The sequence below is a fragment of the Scyliorhinus canicula genome, chromosome 12 (assembly GCF_902713615.1).
Source record: "Scyliorhinus canicula chromosome 12, sScyCan1.1, whole genome shotgun sequence".
In the NCBI taxonomy this organism is placed as follows: domain Eukaryota; kingdom Metazoa; phylum Chordata; class Chondrichthyes; order Carcharhiniformes; family Scyliorhinidae; genus Scyliorhinus; species Scyliorhinus canicula.
Window position 1 is genome coordinate 28,432,699 of NC_052157.1, and position 17,603 is coordinate 28,450,301.

The 17,603-nt window shown below is 44.3% G+C and overlaps 1 protein-coding gene across 1 annotated transcript in view; it reads right to left on the bottom strand.

Moving 5' to 3' along the window:
- Positions 1–17,603, bottom strand: part of rnf111 (ring finger protein 111) — a 162,140-nt gene that overhangs the window by 74,492 nt on the left and 70,045 nt on the right. The window contains 2 exon segments of the mRNA XM_038813235.1: positions 2,433–2,467; positions 2,469–2,560. Coding sequence (XP_038669163.1) covers positions 2,433–2,467; positions 2,469–2,560 — 127 coding nt within the window.

The window sequence follows — 17,603 nt, forward strand, 5'->3', positions numbered from 1 at the left end:
CAGGTAGGGGAGTTCTGCCTTTCAAATAACAATGCATCATTTATTACTTTCACTTCTTTTGCCACAAAACTGGCTGATGTTATTTTTCTTCAGAAATTATTTGGGAATTGATGTAAAAATACCATAATAAAGAACGTGTTGGGAAGTATACTGGGAATGCTGTGGAGGTTCGGCCAGTTCTCAGGATACAAATTAAATATGGCCAAGAGTGAAATGTTTGTGGTACAGGCAAGGGGCCAGGAGAACAGATTGAGAGGACTACCGTTTAGGCTGGTTGAGGAAAATTTCCTGTATTTGGGAATCCAGGCGGCACGAGACTGGGGCAGGCTGCAGAAGTTAAATTTGGCCAGGGTGATGGAGCAAATGAAGGGAGAGTTTCGGAGATGGGATGCACTCCCGCTGTCGCTGGCAGGGAGGGTGCAGACTGTAAAGGTGACAATCCTCCCTAGATTTCTGTTTATTTTTCAGTGCCTCCCGACTTTATCCCACAGTCCTTCTTCAAAAGAGTTAACAGGATGATCATGAGCTTTGTCTGGGCGGGAAAATCCCCGCGGGTGAAGAAGGCGATGTTGGAGAGGAACCGCAGCGAGGGAGGGCTGGCTTTGCCGAGTCTGATTAATTATTACTGAGCGTCCAACATTGCTATGATAAGGAAGTGGATGGTGGGTACGGGGTCTATTTGGGAGCAGGCGGAGGCGGCTTTGTGCAGGGGCTCCAGTTTGGCAGCCCTGGTCACGGCTCCTCTACCGCTGGCCAAGTACACACCACCAGCCCGGTAGTGGTGGCGACCCTGCGGATATGGGGCCAGTGGAGGAGGCATGTAGGGGAGATGGGGGCGTCTGTCTGGGCGCCAATCTGCGACAACCAATGGTTTGCCCCGGCAGTATGGATGGGGGGTTCCGAGTATGGCGGCGGGCGGGGGTGGGAAGGGTGGGCGATATGTTCCTGGAAGGGAGCTTTGCGAGTTTGAGGAGCTTGGAGGAGAAATTTGGGTTGGTAAGGGGAAATGATTTTATGTACCTACAGTTGCGGGACTTTGTTCGTAGACAGGTCCCATCTTTCCCACGCCTCCCGCCAATGGGGATCCTAGACAGAATAGTCTCTAGGGGGGAAGAAGGTGAGGGCAGAGTCTCGGGTATTTATAAGGTGCTCATGAGGGAGGAAGGGTCCCAGACAGAGGAACTGAAACTTAAATGGGAGTAGGAGCTAGGCAGGGAAATGGAGGACGGGCTGTGGGCAGAGGCCCTGAGTAGGGTAAATTCGACCGCGACATGTGCTAGGCTCGGGCTGATTCAATTTAAGGTCGTTCACCGCGCCCACATGACAGTGGCTCGGATGAGCAAATTCTTTGGGGTAGAGGACAAAATGCGCTAGGTGCGCGGGAGGACCAGCGAACCACGTTCACATGTTTTGGGCATGCCCTAAGCTGAGGGGTACTGGGGAGGGATTTGCGGTGATCATGTCCCGGGTGCTAAAAACAAGAGTGGCGATGGGTCCAGGGGTGGCAATTTGTGGGGGTTTCGGAGGACCCTGGAGTCCAGGGGGGAGAAAGAGGCCGATGTTTTGGCCTTTGCTTCCCTGATAGCCCGGCGGACGAATACTATTGGCGTGGAGGGACTCAAAGCCCCCGAAGACTGAGTTGCGGCTTGCGGACATGTCGAGTTTCCTGGGTATGGAAAAATTAAGTTCGCCTTGAGGGGATCTGTACTGGGGTTCGCCCTGAGGTGGCAACCATTTATCGACTTCTTTGCGGGAGAGTGAGCGTCAGCAAGGGGGGGGGGGGGGGGGGGGGGGGGGGGAAGTAGAGTAGAGTAGGAGGGAAGAAATGGCCGGTAGTACCGGTGGGAGAGGAGCGGGCTTGTGCAGTATGTTACGATTGAAGTATTGAAAGTACATGGATGTTTGCACATTTTTGCCTTTTTGCTTTCTTTCTGTTGATGTTTGTAACTGTTTACAAAGCCAAAAAATACCTCAATAAAATTGTTTATTTAAAAAAAAAATAAAGAACGTGTAACTTTACCTTTTCCAGGATAATTTCAATTAGACAGAAAATAAAATTATTAATGCATGAAAGTTGTCACTTCCTGTAATTGAAATCTTAGGAAACATTTCACCCATATATATCACTACTGTCAAAGCATTGCACCTGGTCATATTCACCTTTATTTAAAGGATTCCTACAGAACAGTTTGCTCATGGATAAGGTCCTTGTAGCAATACAAAGAACAAAGAACAGTACAGCACAGGGACATGCCCTTCTGCCCTCCAACCCTGCACCGACCATGCTGCCCGCCTAACCCAAAACCTTCTACACTTCCAGGGTCCGGATTTCTCGATCTGGCAATAATCCTTAGAAAAAGTTTTGCAAATCAACACTCAAAATGTCAGTGAGTTTTCATCTGCAACAAATTTGATGACATTGAAGTTCTCACCTGCAATTGTCCCCAACAGTAACAATCTCCACTTCCACTGTCCGTTGAGGTAACATTGATTTCTTCATTGGCAGTAACCTGGGGAGCTGAGGTGGCCTCAATCACCACAACATCCTCATCAATATTTCCTGGAAACAGCACAAAATTTAAAATTAGCAAAGAACTAACAAGTATAGCAAATAAGTTTCAGTTTTTCAGTTACACCCATTGTGACCTACATACACAAGCGTATCAGAGATAAGAATACTGCAGGAGGTATGTGGTTATTATATAGTTAATAACATTCAAATTTGCTGTGCTAATCTCATATACGTCATCAATCACAAAATCTTCAAGTGCATGCATTTTCCACCCATTGTAACATTTTCTTGAATAAAATCCAAATCTTCATTGATTTATGAAACTGAGCTTCTGCAACATAAAGACAAGTTTACTGTTCTGACTGCATTTATGAAACAAACCCAGTAGAAACTCAAAATGCAGGGTCTGATGTCGATCCAAAGGTATTCAACGTCATTGCTGCTTTAAAATGAATTTGGAACAAGGGCAACTCAGATTAGAAAACTAAATTTCTGGAAGACTGAAATAAACAGTCAATTCTGGAATACCTGGTTCACCTCAAAAAGATAGGTTAACATTTCAAGAATCACAACTCAAAACGTTAATAGGCTATCCCTTTTCCAAATGCTGATGGGCCTGGTGTATATTTCCACCATATTCAACATCATGCCAATGGCAATACTCTACCCATGCCACAGGTAGGTGCTAGTACAAGGAGACAAAACTATAGCTAACTGTGGCTTTCAACATTTATTTGTTGCTATTTAAGTTGCAGACATTGGTTTCAACAACGTTTGGTTAGGATATTTATAGTTTTTTCTCTCCATTTCTCACTGTCACAACAGCAAAATTCACAATACACCCATTACTGAAGCCACTTCAAAAGAAATTCTACTTGCGTTTTTGTTTACAAGTATGGGAACATGGGTACTGTCCAAAGGATAAGGTGCAATAATCAAGTGCCAATAATAGTTACGTGTACTCAATTTATTGCATTTACTCCCCCCCCCTCAAAAACTTGCTACAACTCAATTATCTGAGTGAGTTTTGAGTTTATAAAAAATATACATTGTTTACAGAGCAAAGAACAAATAGGGGCAGATACTGCTGACAAAATTATGTGAACCTAATTTGATGCCTCACCCTGCAATATGTTTCTGTCTTCGATTCCCCTTTCCCCACAATGCGAGACGTAATATGAATTAAATCGAATCTTTGGTCAACTACAATTAAAACAAGGAGCGTTCAAACACCACAAAGACAGTTTGAGAACTTGAAAGTAAAACTCTAAAAATGACAAATGTTGTAAAAACCCAAGTGTTTATTAATCTTCTTTTAGGGAAGGGATCTCCCGCCCTCGCCCAATATCGTTTGTGTGACTTCAACATGGTTGGATCGGAGCTCCCTCTTAAGTTAAGTTCAAGTTAAGTTAAGTTAAGTTAAACTACGCAGTTCAATCAAAAAGGTTGAACAATACGAAGGGAGCAACTGACGCCCAAGGTCAGCAGTGGTTTAAGGCAGCTCACCACCACCTTGTCAATGCAACAAGGAGAAAGGAAATAATTCTGGCCTTGCCTGCAACACATCCTAAAATTGAATAAAAATAAAACCAATTCACAGGAGTATTACCAGTGCAAACAGACAGCTACATTAATCTTCCAAATTTCTGGCACTTCTGTTCTCTCATTTTGTTCTCGCCTAAATGTAAATTACAAAATATGCACACACTTTTTCCTGGGGGGCTGCAAGTTATTTCGAAACATGGCTGAGATATATTGACTTGATACAGATTGAAAGCTGAATTTCAACATGAGACCTTCTGGTCTGTATGATATAGTTATACATGCTCATTTATGAACTGAGCTATGGAAAGAGCTTTGAAAGAGGGGAAAATTCTGCCATTACATTGTATTAAATGGCTGAAGAGACATCGCTGCAGTATTCAAAATGGTCAAATAATTAGAAATGATTTAAATGGAAATGCAACTATAAATTTAGAGTACCCAATTCTTTTTTCCAATTAAGGGGCAATTTACCGTGGCCATTCACCTATCCTGCACATCTTTTGGGTTGTGGGGTGAGACCCACACAGACAGAGGGGGAATGTGCAAACTCCACACAGACAGTGACCCGGGCCAGGATCAAACAATCCTAAATAAAAAATGACCAACAATTAAAATTATATCAGCTGTTCTCTTTGTACCCGCTCTCATTTTGTGTTATCAAGGAAGAAAATAATCAGCTGTGTTCAAAGCTTCCAGAAGAGGCTTAAATACAATCAGTCTATGGCTAAAATCAATGTTCTGTACAGCTGCATTGAATGGAGATCCCAAAACAACATAAGCAAATGTGCCGATTACATCGCATTATCACTTTAATTCTCCTCAGAAACTGCTGGTTATCGTTTTGTCCTCCTCAAGATCACCAGTAGAGCCGTGACCCAGTTATTCAATGATTAGTCATATCAGCTAAACCTTACTGTGTTTTAGAAGCCAGCAATTTCAGAATTACTTCTCAAACTGAATTTCAAGCGAGAACACAGATTAGGCAAGTTAAACCCATCCCATTTTAAAATAAATGTAGAGTACCCAATTCATTTGTTCCAATTAAGGGGCAATTTAGCGTGGCCAATCCACCCACTCTGCACATCTTGGGTTGTGGGGGGGTGAAACCCACGCAAACACGGGGAGAATGTGCAAACTCCAATTGGATAGTGACCAGAGCCGAGATCGAACCTGGAATCTCTGCGCCATGAGACTGCAATGCTAACCACTGTGCCACCCTTACCCATCCCATTTTCATCGATATTTCCAACTTTCTTCACGGTGCTGAAAATGAACGACATTTTCTGGCATCAAGTTTATACAATATGGAAATACACTGATTTTGACTTGGATGTTTGATTTTCACTTCAAACCTGGCAATTTGTTTGAAACAACAAAACTACATTCACACAGTGCCTGTTACATCCTAAATATGTTCCAGAACCACAGCCACTTAAAGTACTTAAGTAGAGTGCAACATAGGCAAATGTGGCAGCCAGTTCGAGCACAGCAAGATCACATAAACCTGCCAGCAGACAGGTTGTCAGATATCTCCAAGTTGTCAGATTTGAATCGGTTGGTTGTGGGATAACATTGGCAAGGATATAGAGAACCCTCTTGCCCGAATAATCTATGGGATGTTTTATATTCATTTGAACAGACACAAAAAGTCAGCACCCGAGACAGTGCAGCACTCCCTCTGTATTGGGCTGAACATCAGCCTGGCTGAGTGCTGGGACTAAACTAAAACCAAGGGTGTCTGTCCAATTATAGGAAAAAATAATCATCGCCAGTGCAACATACCATAAATCAATGACAAGAGTTACTGATGTGAATTCCAAATCACAGGGATCAGACTACCAAATCTTCTCCAAAACCTTCACTGGAGCCAGAAATTATCCTCACAAACATCTGAAATAACGTCAAAATAATTAATGAGTTGATTCACAATGCCAATACAGTTAGCAGTTTAGAGGAGACTAATTGAATGAATGGTTTGCGAGTCGATCAGAAGACCATGCCACTCACAGAATAAAATCAACAAACATCAATTAAAATATTTTTGTTGAACTCACAGGCAGCACGTTAGCACAAGTGGATAGCACTGTAGCCTCACAACACCAGGGTCCCCGGTTCAATTCTCCGCTGGGTCACTGTCTTGCGGAGTTTGCACGTTCTCCCAGTGTGTGCGTGGGTTCCTCCGGTGCTCCGGTTTCCTCCACAGTCCAAAGATGTGCAGGTTAGGTGGATTGGCCATGATAAATTGCCCTTAGTGACCAAAAAGGTAAGGAGGGGTTATTGGGTTACAGGGATAGGGTGGAAGTGAGGGCTTAAGTGGTCGGTGCAGACTCGATGGGCCCGAATGGCCTCCTTCTGCACTGTATGTTCTATGTTCAAGTCGTTTATCGGAGATGTAAGAAAAACTGGCTTGAAGCTGGAAGAAACTCAACTGTTGGCATAAATTGGGACGGGACTGCTGTATGTTTCTGCAGATCAACCTCAATGTGAAACTTTATCAGACACTGATAATAGCGGGTCCTACTCCAGGAGATGGACTCCAAGTTTGTACAATCTCTGATATCCTCTGGACCATGTGTCCATTGCTGACAGTCCAGGTTTTTGCATCAGTCCTACCTTACAAAATGGAGATCAGTGGTACTAAATCAGAATTGGAAATCCTGAATCCTACATTTTAATTCAATGCAAATTCTAAAATGCTATCATATCAATATTCATCATAACAGATTGCATAGAATATGAATTGCATATGCTGATGAAACTCCTGTGGGCTAAAGTCAGCCTTTCTTCATACTGTGCCTCTTTTTTTTAAGTTAGCATTCAATTTTATTCAATGGGAAAAATGTACTTCAGTGATTACTTGTGGCTCTTATTTTTGCTGTAAATTCTTTTTATTGATTTCCAAAAGAGGAAAGGTGCAGGTGAACAAAGTGTAATACAGTACCATAATGCAACTCCTACCACTATAAACAGACAAACAAAAACTATACAGAAAAACAGTAAAATTAACAGCAGACAGTAATTACTCTTTAAAGAAACAAATGGTTGCCATCACAAAAACATTTCTGTGGATCCTCTAATAACATTCCTAATCTTCTCCAAATATAGAAAAGACATTAAGGCTTCCAACCAGGATGAAGCATTGGGTGGCTTGGGGGATTTCCCAAGTTAATAAAATCTGCCTGCAGGCTATTAATGAGACAAATGCAATGATGCTTGCCTCAATCTCAGTGAGACTCCAAATACGGCTATCAAACGCAAGCTGTAGGTCAATATCCAGAACTTTGGAAAGAGAATCAAAGAAGGATGACCAAAAACCAGCCAGCTTCGGGCACGACTAGGACATGGCGGCACAATGGCAAGCATTGCTGTCTCATCGCACCAGGGATCAGGGTTCAATTCTGGCCTGGTGTGATCTGGAGTGGAGTTTGCACGTTCTCCCCGTGTCTGCGTGGGTTTCCTCCGGGTGCTCCGGTTTCTACCAAAAGTCCAAAGATGTGCAGGTTGGGTGGATTAGCCATGCTAAATTGCCCCTTAGTGTCCAAAGTGGGGTGCTCTTTCGGAGGGTTGGTGCAGACTCGATGGGCTGAATGGCGGCCTCCTTCAGCACTTGTAGGGATTCTATGGTGCTATGTGGATATGTTCTTCAGGGGTGAGTGAGCACCTGTCGCATTTGTTGCTCATGCTGAAGAAAAAACTTAACAACTCTGGCCTTGATCAAGTGAATTCTGTGAAGAACGTCAAACAGGAGAATGTGGGGTTTGACCCTAAAAATGGTCTCCTCCACCAGTCGTCCGCAAGGTCGAGCCCAAGCTCCGCTTCCTAATCATTTCTTACCTTATGGAGAGGGAAGGTTCCAGAGGATATCAAGAGATTGTATAAACTTGAAATAGAACCACTTCGACTTCCGGTGATGGCGGGCGGGAGGCGGCCGCGCAACGGAGGCTCCAGATCGGGAACGGCATTTTCGGGGCTTTAAGCCCGGTCCCAAGGTCCATGGAGGCGTCAAAGGCACGAGAAGGCGCAGAGGAGGCAGAAGATGATGTCAAGGGTCAATAAGAAAACAGCCGTTAAAAGAACAGCTGAGGGCCCGTCGGGGAGTGGAGAGGTCACCACGGGGTCACCAGGGAAAAAAGAAGCTGGAGCACCAGGGGCGGCTGCATTGCTGAAGGCCGAAGAAATAACTACGGTAATGGCTGCAGAATTCGAAAGGCAGTTTACAAAACACCTGGAGGCGATGAGGAAGGAGATGAGGGAGGTTTTGAATGTGCTGGTGGAGGAGGTGATTTCCCCGGTGACGACGGCGGTGGCGAGTGCAGTGGCGGAGGTGCGGGCGCAACGGGAGGCGCTGAAGGTAGTGGAGGAGACGGTGGCGCAGCACGGTGATCAACTTACCTCGATGGGGAAGGAGATGCAGAAGGTGATGGAGGTGAACAAGGATCTGCGGGGAAAATTGGAAGACCTGGAAAACAGGTTCAGGCGACAGAATTTGAGGATTGTGGGGCTGCCCGAAGGAGTTGAAGGGCCGAGGCCAACGGAGTATTTTGCCGCTATGCTGGCAAATTATTGGGGCCGGGGAGGATCCCTCCCAATATGAACTGGATCGGGCTCATCGTCGGGGAGGCCTTGCACCAAAGGCGGGTGAGCCGCCAAGAGTAGTGACTTTGTGCTTCCGTAGGTACTGTGTGAAGTAGAAGGTCCTGTGCTGGGCCAGCAGAAAGCGGGTGGTGCAGTGGGCTGGAGCTGGTATAGATGTATACCAGGACTTTACGGTGGAGCTGGCGAGGAGGCGGGCTGCTTTCAACCGGGTGAAGAGGGCACTGTACATCAGCAAGGTGCACTGCGGCATTGTATATCCAGCGAAGCTGAGGGTGACTTATAAGCTCAGGACTTTTATTTTGGAACGGCGGAAGCAGCGGAGGAGTTTGCGAAGGCAGAAGGACTGTGGCAGAACTGAGAAATTGAGATATGGCCATGTGCCGATGTAACCTCATGACTGTATTTTCTTCTTTTTTGTCTCTTCTTTTTTGTTTCACTGCGTGCGGGTGTATGGGCTAAAGGAGCAAATGTTGTATATATTTGGACAAGGGAAATGATGGGACTTGCACTAGAAGTGAGGGCTCTTTGGGGTGTAGGTGGATATGTGGGTGTGCGCTAAAAGGGGATTTCTGGGTTTTCCTAGGGCCAGGCAAGGGGGAAAGGGACGCGGGCGGGGGCCTCCGCGCTGGCCGGTTTAAACCGGGGGGGGGGGGGGGGGGTGGACTCCATGGTGACCGTGGGCGGTCCCGGACTCCTTTCTCTTTTTCTCTTTGTTTTTTTGTTTCCACCGTGGGAGGGTTTGTTTTATTGGATGCATATTGACAGGTGGGCTGTTGTTTGGGGTGGTGGGAGGATGGGATCGTTGTTACTGTTAAGGGGTTGACTTTGTATTTGTTACCGTTTATTCTTTGGGGGTGGGGTGTGAATTTTGGAGGAAAATGAGAAAATGGAGAATAAAAACATTTAAAAAAAAGAAATAGAACCACTTCAGGTTTATGGCAATGATAAAATCTCTTCCAACAATGTACTTGGAGGTAGTTGAGAAAAGGATGGGTCAAGTGAACAAAATATCGACATGAAAATAGTGGTAAACAGTGGTAAACACTAGAATCGGGTAAATTAAATTTAGCTGCAAGCTTGCTGAAGCTGGCAGAGTCTCATCCACAAACTGGTCAGTAAAATGTTCAAGTTCCTTCTTCCTCCCCAAGTCAAATGCTAAGTCAAGCATGGAGGGCAAAAATAAGCGTTACTGTATTACAAAAAAGACCCAATAGCAAAGGAGTGGAAAATTTAAAATGCCAGCAATATTGTTTACATATTTTTAAAGTAGAAATCACAATGGAGTTTGACAGGGGAAAAGGGCAGCGGGGCACAAATTAAGGCAAGAAGAGAAGATGAGCAGCAGGAACGTGCTTCCATAAGACACCAATTTAAACTTGGATCATGACATGTTAAAATCTTTTGGCCGCCCAATAATAGTGCAGTAGATTACAATTATAATAATCTTTATTAGTGTCACAAGAAAGCCTACATTAACAATGCAATGAGGTTACTGTGAAAATTCGCTAGTTGCCTCATTACGGCGCCTGTTCAGGTACATGGAGGGAGAATTCAGTATGTCCAATTCACCTAACAAGCATGTCTTTCAGGACTTGAGGGAGGTAACCGGAGCACCCAGAGGAAACCCACGCAGACACAGGGAGAACATGCAGACTCCGCACAGACAGTGACCCAAACCGAGAATTGAATCCAGGTTCCAGATGTTGTGAAGCAACAGTGCTAACCACTGTGCTCAGAAGAGCTAGTCCACCAACCAATCTCCTTCTGAAGTATCGCTCTTTTAAAGATTTATTTTTACGGGATGTGGGTTTCGCTAGCTCGGTCAGCATTCGTTGCCCATCCCTATTTGCCCCCGAGAAGGTGGTAGTGAGCTGCAGTTCATGTGGTGTTGGTTCACTCAAGTATTGTTAGGGAAGGAGTTCTAGATTTTTGACCCAATGACAGTGAAGGAGCAGCGATATATTTCAAGTCAGAATGGTGTGCGGTTGGGAGGGGAAAGTATAGGTGGTGGTGCTGCCCTTGACCTTCTAGATGGTAGTGGTCATGGGTTTGGAAGGTGCTGCCTAAGGAGCCTTGGTGAGCAGCAGTGCATCTTGTAGATGTATTATCAAAAAAAATTAGAGTACCTAATTCTTTTCAGACTACACGAGGGAGATCACTTGGGAGATCATATAAATTACTTGGTTGCATGGTGTACTGAAAACAACCTCTCTCTAAACGTCAGAAAGACCAAGGAACTGATCATCGACTTTAGGAAACGTAGCGCGACACACACTCCCATCTGCATCAATGGCTCCGAAGAGGGGATGGTCAATAGCTTTAAGTTCCTGGGGGTCACCATCACCAACAGACTGTCCTGGTCCACTCACGTTGATGCAACAGTCAAGAAAGCCCAACAACGTCTCTACTTCCTACAGAAACTAAAGAAATTTGTCATGTCTCCATCAACTCTCACAAACTTCTACAGATGCGCGATAGAGAGCATCCTACCCGGCTGCATCACAGCTTGGTATGGCAACTGCTCGGTCCAAGATTGCAAGAAACTGCAGAGTGTGGTGAACTCAGCCCAACGCATCACACAAGCTTGCCACCCTCACATTGATTCTGTATACACCTCCCGCTGCCTCAGGAAGGCAGACAGCATTATCAGAAACCCCTCCCATCCAGGCATTGCCTTCTTCTTGGGAGGATTTGTTTGGCAATAGAGTTAATTGGAAATACTCATTTTAGTTGGTCGTCACTTAATACCCAGAGAACAGCCAAGGCGCTGAAAATATCATTATGCCATCAACACAGGAAACAGGGTTAGTGATATATAATGTGGTCATCAGCATATAAGGGGACACTATGCTCCACACCAGCTGAAAGGATCCCCTTTAGTAGTGTGGACACTTTAAAGCTATTGATGAGTTCTATCACCACAGTAAAGAGCACTGGGGATAGAGGACACCCTTGACAGTTCCCCAGGATAAGGAGAAGCACTCAGAGTATAGAGGGTTAGTGTGCACACTTGCGGTGGGGGAGGTATAAAGGCGGCGAATCCATGAAGTAAATTTTGGACCAAACCCAAATTTACAAACAGATAACCCCACTCCATCTGGTCAAAAGCCTTCTCCACATCCAGAGACACAGCAACTTTAGGGACAGTTGAGGCAGTTGCGGAAACGGTAATGTCAAGAAAGTGACGCGCATTTGAGGATAATTGGCGTCCCTTTACAAAGCCATCTTGGTAGATCAGGAAGACATGGCTCCAAGCGGTAAGCCAGCATCTTAGCCAACAGCTTCACATCTGCATTTACGAGGGACAGACCGATGCAAGCACATTCTTCAGGGGTCCCTGTCTTTTTTCAGTACAGGAAAAATGGAAGCTTGAGTCAATGTAGCGGGCAGAGAACCATGAGAGAGTTGTTAAACATATCTAGCAATAAAGGCACAAGTTGAGTGGAGAACCTTGTATAAAAGTCAATAGGGAAGCCGTCAGGGCCTGGGGCCTCGCCACTTTGCATCAACTTAACTCAGTTTGTTATCTCATCCAGGCGCAAAGGGTCATCTAATTCTCTGCTCTTGTCCATATCCAAATGATTTAGGAAGTCAGCCATTGCCATGCTATCTGAATTAGAGAGGTTACAATAAAAGGAAGCAAGTGCAAGATAATCAGTGGCAAGATTATGGGAATCGTCATAGATCTGGGCGATAAACGAGAAGCAGGCAGGCACCCGAGCTGGTGGGTTAGTGGGTAGCCAGCTTTGTCCCCATAGTCATTAAAAAGTCCCCTTTTAATGTTGTAACATGTGCACAGCTTTAATGGTGGAATGCAAGTCAAATTGAGTCTGGCTCTTTTGTCTGTCTGCATATAACTCAAAGAGGGGGTTGGTGGAATATTGGCGGTCTATTTCTAAAATTGAATCCACCAATTCTTGTCTCAATTTTATTGGTTTGGTAATACATGCAGGGCGGCATAGTGGATGCACCGCTGCCTCACGGCGCTCAGGACTCGGGTTCAATCCCCACCCTGGGTCACTGGCCATGTGGAGTTTGCACATTCTCCCAGTGTCTCTGTGGATCTCATCCCCACAACCCAAAGATGTGCAGGGTAGGTGGACTGGCCACACTAAATTGCCCCTTAATTGGAAAATAATTTTAAAAGGTAATAATGCATTTTGAGAAATTATGTTTTCTGGGAGAAACGCCGAGTGTCTCCACAACACTGGGGTGGTGCAATCAGATTTTTTCTTAAACCCCAATTCTTTTTCCAATGAAGGGCCAATTTAACCTGACTGATCCATCTGCCCTGCACATCTTTTGGGTTGTGTGTGTGTGTGGGGTGGGGGTAACCCACGCAGACATGGGAAGAATGTGCAAACTCCACAAGGACAGTGACCCGGGACCTGGATTGAACTCGGGTGCTCTGCGCTGAGGCAGCAGTGCTGACAAAAATAGTTGATACTTCAGTAAACGTGGTGGATGTGAGATAAGTAGGGACAGTCCCCTGTGCACAAAATGCCATGGGGCCACACAACCTATTTAAGTCATAAAGGCTGAAAGTCTTTAGACTTGGGCAATCCAGCTTTGGATCTGTAACACAGTTTAGATCCTCTCCTAAATAAAATGGTACTGAGATTAGGAAGGAAAGATCAAAGCGATATGATAAATTTGGTATTGTCCCAGTTCAGGGCACAGACTAAAGCTACAGAGGTTTGAAAATGTGTGCCACTAACAATTGTATAACATCCTCCAGGGTATGTGTTACATTTAGGTAATGGCGTCGTTCTGGAGAACTATATTCTTGTGTTATTCAAAATTGCCATTCCACTAGCTCTGTTGTTAAAGCTGGAGTGAAACACCAGGCCAGCTCATGTCGTACGTAATCTGGGTCCGATCTTTAACACAAAGTTGTATTCCTTGAAGAAATGTTAAAACCAGTGTTAAGGCTCTTGAGATGTGAAAGCACTTTGGAACATTTTACTGGGCCACTCAACACCATAGCATTCTATGTGACTCACCCTGGCCGCCTGAGCTCATCATATGTACGAAAGGGTCAGTAAATTGAATGGAAAAGAAAGCAAAGCCAAGAGGATCCATTACATAATGAAAATGGCCAAATTAAAAAAGGTCTTTGATTACTGTCGATGCAGGAAATCCCTCCCAGCCCACCCTCAGAGCAATCATCACACACTCAAACCACTAGAACAAAAAACAAACGTGATAATAAACCTTTAATTAAATGAAACAATGAATCAAATCCTAAGCTCGCCATTATAAACAAGACGAGCATTCAGTCTTATGACATCTGTTAACTAACCAACCTTGTTAATGAGGCATACCCCTGATGTATGAGTTGCATTATATATGCCATTGGAAAGTTGCTTGCTCTAACCATGTAGCAAGAACTCGAGAGTAAACAAACAGTCGAACATGCCTTTAATTTTGAGCATATTAAATGGCCGATACAAGTATTCAAACCCGTGATACCCAAAAACAAAATCACAAATTTAGTGGGCCCATCAAGAATTAAATATGCGCCACTGAAAGAAAGAGTCTACCTTGTCTGGTGCAAAGAACTGATCTTCTCCGAAATATGATGTAGAGACGAGGCAGGGTGAATCAGACCAAAGCTAATTTCTTTCTTGTACAGTGTGGACCCATGGACTTGATGTCATTGAATGCTGCACACCCTCCTTGCCAGGTCTGCATCATGTTTCAGTAGATCCTAATTGAGTGCCCCTGGTAAGTAACTTCATGGTGCTCCTTTGCCCATTGGAAAACAAACTCCTTTTCTTTGTGGCAACGGAAATAGACGACAATGGCTCGGGGGTCATCAGGCTGACGTTTCAGCCGAAAGGTGCGGTGGATTCAGTCTTGTTCCACTTCATCTTCACCCACCACCTTTTTGAATAGTTCCGACAAACTGCTTTGGGTCGCGGCCTTTTGGTATTCCAACAGTGTGTAGATTTGTCGTCTTGTCCACTTTTCCAAAGTCATAGACTTTACCCCGCAATGACACTCTCTCTTTAATCCCGCAGTCAGCGTGGACTCCAGTGTACTGATCCTGTCGCTGTGGTCCGAGTCCAGATGACCTTTTGTCAAAGCTGTTGACAAAGGGTCATCTGAACTCAAAACGCGCGAGAGTCAACAGCTAAATGTATGGTGTCAAGGGAGGACCAAATGGGACCCAGCAATTCTTCCAATTAACTTTTCAGCTCCAGAGCCAAACTTCGATTTATCGAGCTTAGTGACCAGAAATTTACTCAGTTTCAGTTTTTAGAAGTGTAGGGGAACCAGCCATCAGCTCAGCTGTAACCGTCTTGGCAGGGATATCTTTATCATTTAATATTTTCTGGCCTGTATGATTTCAATTCTTGGGCATATTCAAAAAAAACCTGTTCCTCGAGTGTTTAAACTAATTTTTGCAACGGCAAATAACAATATACTGTTTGCATTAAAAACTTGTAAAAAAGATCATCAGGATAAAAGCCACGTTTTGTCCCCAACATCAGGCAACCAGAAGTCCACTTTTTTGGCCATCATGATTGAACAAGCCATGAACCTGGAGTGCATGGCGGCGTAGTGGCTTGCACTGCTGCTTTACAGTGCCGAGGATCTGGGTTCAATCCCGGTCCACTGCCGCATGGTGTTGCACATTTCCCGTGTCCACATGGGTCTCACCCCACAACTCAAACTATGTGCAGGGTAGGTGGACGTGGACATGCTAAATTGCCGGTAATTGGAAAATAAAGAATTGGGCACTTTAAATTTATATGAAAAAGAACCTATGAAACATTACTTGTAAACGCATATGAAGATTTCTAACAAAAAGCCCCCCTCCATTTTAGAGTAACAGAGTTGATCAATAAGTGCCATTCAGTGTGATCGGAATAGGAGGAATTGTTATATGCACACACTACAATACATGTACAAAATATTTTTAATTTGCCAGTGAATATCACATCTGCAAGTGAGGATTCGCTGGCTGTAGATGCTGTGGGCAGGCCTCAAGGAGAACTGTAACATCAGTTTAATGCAAGCTTATAACCAACAAAGCAGTTTTTCCAACAGAATTGCAATTTAAACCGTTTCGTCATCTTACAAAGCAAAGATTTAACTCTGAATTCGCTGTAAGTTCACAGTCCTGCATGTTCAAAGGTACTGGCAGCACAGAAACAGGCTCAAAGGCCAATGCCAATATTTACACTTCAACAGAGCCCTCTCCCACCCCTTTCCATCTCAGTCCATTAAAACATCACATTTCTTTACCCTCATGTGTTCAATAAGTTGCCTCCTTACATGTACATATGCAAGTCACCTCAACTACTCCCTGTGGTAGCAAGGTTGCACATTCTAACCACTCCCTGAATGCCCTATTAGGTTCATAACCTATATTATGACCCCAAGCTCTGTCTTGCCTGCAAGAATATTTTATGGAAACTGCCAATACTGGGGGGCAGCAGTGGTGGCGCAGTGGGGTTAGCACTGCGGCCTCACGGCGCCGAGGTCCTAGGTTCGGTCCCGGCTCTGGGTCATCGTCCGTGTGGAGTTTGCACATTCTCCGTGTTGCATGGGTTTCGCCCCACAACCCTTTGTGCAGGGTAGGTGGATTGGCCACGCTAAATTGCCCCTTAATTGGAAAAAATTAATTGGGTACTTTCAATTTAAAAAAAAAAGGAAAATGCTAATGCAGACTTGGTGAAAATAAACAACAAAAATTAGGCACAATAAGATAGGATAGTGCAGATTGAAGCAATGAGTTGTAAGTATGTCTCCATCTTTCCTTTTTTATAAATTTTGTCCAAATCAAATTGTGCTTATCCCCAGCCCTCGGTTACCTTTACATTTTTGAAAAACCTCTGGGTATCATTGACTCGGCCAGAATTCACTGCTCATCCCTTTGGGGGGGGGGGGGGGGGGGGGGGGGGGGGAGGGAGAGAGAGAGAGAGAGAGAGAGGAGAGAGAGGAGAGAGAGAGAGAGAGAGAGAGAGACAAGAGATCCAAAATGGCCAAGAATGCAAATATATGAACAACATTCAGCCGAAGAATAGCTTGATAATATGGAACTGGAGTGATGCACGGCATGCTGTCAAAGTTTTTGGTCTTGCTCTCATCAACACAATTGAATCAGCACAATTTGCAAGAATACCAAATGAGAAATGTACAACAATTAGAGATGATTCCTAGGCAAATGGGCTCTGATTGGTCGAGGAGTTGCCATGGAAAATGCACCAGTTAACTAAAGCTTCAACAATGTATCTTTTTCTTAAAAAGCAATTTATCCGAATGTGAAGAATATTGGGGCAAAATAGAAGGATTGCTGCATAGAAATTACAATTGCTGAAGCTGTGCCACGGAGAAAATCCTTTAAATGAAGATGGTGCTGACAATAGATTGTTACAAAATACAGTGAACAGCTAGCACATTTTTGATGTGTCTCCATGTAATGTTTTTAAATACTGAAAATTATTTACTATACACAACGATGCAACTGTATATATGCCAATCGGTTACTCTAACATAATGGCATAATTCAGCATCTGTTTTTAGTCTACTGACAATTTGCAATTGTTTTCCATAAAAGAAAAATCCAATAATTTGCATCAGGTCATTGGCATAGGAAGAAAAGAACGGTGTCTGAAATGCCTGTTTAGATAATTTGAATTCAGCAACTTTGAATTAACAGTAAATCTTAAATAGTAAATAATATCCTGACAAAAGGCCATTGACATACAAGGTTAACAATATTTCTTGGGTGCAGCATGGTTAGCCCTATAGCCTCACGGCGCCGAGGGTCCCAGGTTCGATCCCAATTCGGGTCACTGTCCGTGTGGAGTTTGCACATTCTTCCCGTGTTTGGGTTGTGTGCCTGGATTTCACCCCACAACCCAAGGATGTGCATGTTTGGTGGATTGGCCACGCTAAATTGCCCCTTAATTGGATAATGTGATTGGGTACTCTAAAC